The 5,759-nt window shown below is 34.6% G+C and overlaps 1 protein-coding gene across 2 annotated transcripts; it reads right to left on the reverse strand.

Annotated features, from left to right (window-relative positions):
• Nucleotides 1–319: 319 nt before the first annotated feature.
• On the reverse strand, nucleotides 320–4,245 carry cldn34a (claudin 34a). Of its 2 annotated transcripts, none has more exons than XM_084128120.1 (2): nucleotides 3,834–4,245; nucleotides 320–2,009 (listed from the first exon to the last, which is right to left on the reverse strand). In XM_084128120.1, the coding sequence occupies exon 2, from the start codon at nucleotides 1,907–1,909 to the stop codon at nucleotides 1,175–1,177; it is 735 nt and encodes a 244-aa protein (XP_083984246.1). In that variant the 5' UTR covers nucleotides 1,910–2,009; nucleotides 3,834–4,245; the 3' UTR covers nucleotides 320–1,174. The 2 variants fall into 2 exon arrangements, with proteins under 2 accessions (XP_083984246.1, XP_083984245.1); XM_084128119.1 differs by having other exon boundaries at nucleotides 320–2,012; nucleotides 3,834–4,244.
• Between the last annotated feature and the right edge of the window lie 1,514 nt (nucleotides 4,246–5,759).

The following is a 5,759-nucleotide window of genomic DNA, read 5'->3' on the forward strand; positions in this document are numbered from 1 at the left end:
TAGTCAGCTGAATCATATCTAAAATCAAATTCAAGATATTATGCGTTAACAGCTTTTATAGTGGCAGCCTGGTGATTATATTAGGTAAGCACTGTCTGAAAAACAATGGAAAATATTTTGTGCATGCACTGTTAAAAATTAAATGATCAATAAGTTATGACACCATATGTTTTTGCTTTAATTCATCAAAATAAGTTAAGCAATTTTCAATTTTTTTTGTTATATAAGATTCAGCTCATTTTTAAAAGTCAGTTGAATGTAATCTAAGTTGAAAGAACTCAAACATCCAAGTTGATTGTACTTAAAAAATTAAAGCAGCATTTATTATTTTATTTTTTTCAGTGTATAGCACTACTCAATTCGTTTTTTTAAATGATCGTATTGGGTCCAGTGCTCATTACTTTCACTCTAAAACACTGAGAGGAATAAATTAGCATTTTACACATTATCTTCATATACACACACAATTCAAAAGTTTATACTCAATAATTAAAGATACATCTCAAATAAACACTGCTCATCAAAGAACCCAGAAAAAAAGGTGCTTACAAAAAGCAGTAGGCTACCACTGTTTTTAACTGAGATAATAATATATGTTTATTTAACACCAAATCAGCATATTAGAATGATTTGACACTGAAGACTGGAGTAATGATGCTGAGAATTCAGCTTTGTTATCACATGAATAAATTACATTTTAAAATATATTCAAATAGAAAACATTTTTTAAATATTTCACAATATTACCGTTTTTACCAATTTTTCATCAAATGTGCAGTTTTGTTGTGCACAAGACACTTCTTTTAAAAACATTAAGAAATCTTTCTGACCCCAAATTGGTAAATATATACATCCATATACATTTAACAAAGTATATAGCTTACATTACAGACATTTAGGTGAGAATTTTGTTGCACAGACAGATCTCAGATATAGCATTGTGTGTCCTGCACATAATGTAACAAGATACGAAAAACTTTAAAATTCCAGTGTTATAGGATCTCTCAAATTAACAATTTGTGTTGCCTTTATTTCGGTTCACTTTAGTAATTACAGAATTTAATTAGGATATTTGATATACTCAGATATACAAATTTACCTCGAATAGTCAAAATTCTTGAGAAATTGTATGTAGAGCCTTCAATGTCCTTCCATAGTATAATGCATTTTATTATTAATGATTATCCGATTCATATGCTGGGTTGATATTCCCTTCATCCACACTCTCTTTAATTACACCAAGAAAGCCTTCATCCCTTAGACTTTTGTCAAAATGTCCAGTTTCTCCACTCGTAGGCATCTTGGTTTTGGGATACCTGTAGCACAATAGTAGTAGTCCACTTACAATGAGTAGGCAAGCTGAGCCGATCCCAAACCCAATCCCTGGACCCACTTTCTGTTTTACTGGAGCAGAAGGCAAGTAGAAGTCAGGTGGGAAGTCTATAGTGAGATTCGCCAGCACAGAACTCATATTCCAAATGACAGGGACCAGAGTACACACTGCAGTTAGCCAGTACAAGGAACCCGCCATCACAAAGGCCAATCTGGCACGCCCGCCATCAACCCCAAGAATTGCGTTTCTCACCGCATATCCTGCCACCAGGTTTGCGACTACCCCCACACCAATAGCGGTTATGCAAAGTACCTGAGCGGCTGCAATCTCTGGAGGAGTGAAGGAATCTGTAAGGCCGATGCTTTTGCAGATCTCAGCCGAGTCCAAAATGTGGCTGTTGAAACAGGCCCTCCACACGCCCACCCAGGCCAGTCCTCCAGTGATGACCGTCCGATTGTCCACGTACCATATCCTCCAGTCGTTCACCCCAGAAATAGAGGCCATCATTATCCATCCTACAAACCCAAACACCAGACCCACAAACTGCCGATGGACTGACTGGGCTAGGTAAGCCATTGCTAAAACTGCTGAGACCCGACACCAGGTGGTTATGAATATTTCCTCCTCAGGTTTGCCAACTGTTCTTCAGGGCCATGGCTATATTGCAATCACACAACTTCTGTCAGATAAAAGAAAGTTAAAAGTGATTTTAACCTACAAAGTCATTGATGGGGAGAACTGAAAGACATTCTTAACACATTTGTCCAATGATGCCAGGGACCCAAAAGGATTCCATTTTGAAGGACCCCCTCCTAATATGAAGTCAATATTTGTAGCCTACACTACCATTCCGAATTTTGGGGTCAGTTTTTTTTTTATAAATGTTTTTATTATTCAGCAATTAGACTGCATGGTCAAAAGTAACAGTAAAGACATTTATACTGTTACAAAAAAAAAAAAAAAAATATATATATATATATATATACATTAAGCAACACAACCGTTTTCAGCTATTTGATAATAGGAAATGTTTCTTAAGCACCAAATCAACATATTAGAATGATTTCTGAAGGATCATGAGACACTGAAGACTGGAGTAATTGAGTGAGTATAAGAGACATCTTTCAAAACATTAAATTACCAACCCAAACTTCTGAACGGTAGTGCATTCTTTCATGTATAAATATGCATTGATACTGAAAAATAGAACGAGTGAGAACTACTAGAAAAATAGTAAGCATGATATTATTTAGAAAATGTGTTAAAAAAAAGAAGAAAAAAAAGAAAGTAAAACTAAAAGGCAACCAAAAAAAACGAGAAACGTTTTATTTGGAAAATATTTAATGTGTTTCAAGAAAAGTAATATAATAATAATATAATATAATAATAAGTCTATAATTATTTTTCCAGGGCTGTCAATGGAAAATTTACAATTAATTTCATGATTTATTCCCAGTCATTAGAAAGTAGACATAAATGGTAATCATGTTTAAAATAAATGTCTTACTGTTTACTGAAATTTTCCGTGGACCCCCAACACCCCATTGGGACCTTTTAATGGGCTTTTGTTTTTTTAATGATATGACAGTAGAGAGAAGACAGGAATTCACATGGAGGTTGCAGGGGCAAAGGGGTTGGGACATGACGCAGGTTTTAGATTGAAGTGTTTGGAATATACAAAGTGCTTCCTTTGGAAACAAACAACCATTTTAGACTGAGGAAAATGTTTTTCACATCTAGTGTTTAAAAAAAAATTGTGGTGAAGAATGATGTTTCCAGAGGGAGGAAAAAGGACACTGCATTGAGGGTCAAGCAAAAGACTACGCATTTGAGACCAAGCAGAGGAAAAGGAGGATAAGAGAGAGAGAGAGAGAGAGAGAGACTAAGACTAATATTTCCTGCCTGGCTCCCTGCACACCTGGGGTTGCGGAATGTTCCGGGATAAGCTGAAAGGTCATTTACAATAATCTGTTTCTTCACGCACAGGAATCAGAGATGGGGACAATTATTAGAGCTTTGGTGAAGTGATTTCCTTAACACTTTGCCAACAACCCCCCAATAACTCCATGTTATCCATGTTAATATGTTATCATATTATGTTGCTAAGTCTATTGAACCTATTTCTATGTATGTGTATTTTTGTTTACACTTTATTTTAAGGTCTTAGTTACAATGTTATTATTCATTTCAGTACTGAGTATCAATGAACAACATGAATTTAGGGTTAGAATTAGGGTTAGGGTTTAGTTTATGGTTAGCTGCATTTCTACACATAATTTAGCTACTGTTATTACTATGGTAAGCTAAGTACATGTACAATGTAACAAAGACATTGGCTTTTTCACAATTTCCATGGGAACACACTCCAGCACTTGTTATCCACAATTGTAACTTTTCAGTCAAGGTTGTGTAAGATTGACTGAGCATGTTCGTACATTATTCGTAATGACAACATGTGGCTTACTCACTATCACATAGAGCACAACAAACTCATCCTTACCTGTGAAACGTTTTGAGCTCCGTCGAAACTGTCAATCAGTCCATCCAAAATACAGGATGTCTCATACGAAACTAGCGGAAAAGACAACTTTCCAAACTGAGGCGTAGGCTACAAGTCAAACACAACTGTGGTTAATGATTAATGTAGCATATCCAATAAATGGATGAGTGGGAGGGGAGGATCAGTGCAAAACAATAAAATTACTGCGTGTACTGGATCGCAGCGGCTGATCACGTTACTGATAACAACTCGTTCCTTAGGCCTATGCAGAATGGTCAGTTCAACTTGACCTAGGCTAATTGTTTTAAGGAGTAATTGTTGATAACGTCTCTGCAGTGCCAGTGTGTGCATGCACATTATAATGTAACGTGTTATTTGCATGTTTTTATCTGTAAACACAAGCAGACTGCTACATTCTCTTTTATTCATCAAATATCTTGGTATGTAATAAGGGCTCGCTTACAGCCTACTTAAGCTCAAATTCTTCCATAGAGTTTTGTCAGGATTATGTTTCAATATATTTTAAATTATCGAAATAAAAAAAATCACATTTAAAAAAAAAATATTCTATTCTTTAGCTCAAATCATGCTGAAGACCTGTTTTTGTAGGCTGCTCCAGCTAACGCGCATGCGTATTCCAGAGTAAACAATCAAAACGTCGATTGTTTCTTTTTTCATTACTGTTTTCAGATTTTAAAATAGGTTTATGATTTCGAGTAGAAATAAATTGAATAAATATTTCAGCAGAAATATACACATACATATGCCACAGTATTATTTACACAGCTGTGCGTATAGGCTACCATTATTTTGTTCTACCCACTATCGCGTTTTATAGACGTCAAAGTCTCTTTCCTAATTGGCTAATTACACTGAGACTATATCTGAAGTTAAATATTACTGAAAGCGAAGGTGATCAGAGCTATTAAGATAAAAAAAGAAAATAATGATTGCTTAAAAAAAACAAAACAACAACATTTAATTACGTAATATTAAACTGCATAATTACTGATACACATAAAATGTTGTAGGATTAGGAACATAGGCCTACCTCTAAAATGTAACTAAAATGTAATTCCTTTAATCTCATTATGGAAAAATAAATTAATGTTTAGCACCTAAAAGAATAATAAACTTTTGACAAATACGTTTAAAACGGTGCACATTTACATGAGATGCGGATTCATAGCGGCCAACATGATGACATATTACCAGTCGAATTACTTTATCTCCAAACCTTCCCATTTATCAGACACTTTTGTTTGTAAAAAAAAAATAAGAAAAAAATAAGAAAAAATAAATAAATCTTGGGTGACATATACGGATGGTATTTCTACAGTGTATCAGAAAACCAAGAACATTGTATCATACTGAATTCATGCCAACAATTGTCAGTATAAAACAATAGTGGCCATCCAGAAATGAGGCATGACAGACAATGAATGCCTCAATTTCACTGTTAAAGCATGCTGTTATATGTAAACGAAATATTTGTGACTTATATGCAGCTTGCAAAAAAAATCTTCAGAATGCTGCTTTTGATGCTTTTCGCTACATAATGCTGTGGTTTCAACATCTACCAGCAGGTGAAAACTGAATGATCACAGCCAAATCACATATTTGTGGAATGTGAGCCAATTATATTTTGGTAATACGTTCAACTTAATGATCTTGTAATACATGCTTTGTCTTTTCGACACAATGTGTCTTTTATGAAAAATGATGTGCATGGTATAATTAAGAGGAGCAATGTTAAATGCAATACACTCATGACACTGCTTTTCATTAGCTATCTGTGGAAATAAAGCCACAATGAAAAGCGGAATTGTAACTACTAAATTTCTGTGTAAATGTACACAGACTAGAACATAAATATCAAACACAAAAATCTTACAGATGAAGTTATAAATGACTCAGACACATGAC

This window comes from Abramis brama, assembly GCF_963993115.1.
Source record: "Abramis brama genome assembly, chromosome: 11".
Taxonomy (NCBI): domain Eukaryota; kingdom Metazoa; phylum Chordata; class Actinopteri; order Cypriniformes; family Leuciscidae; genus Abramis; species Abramis brama.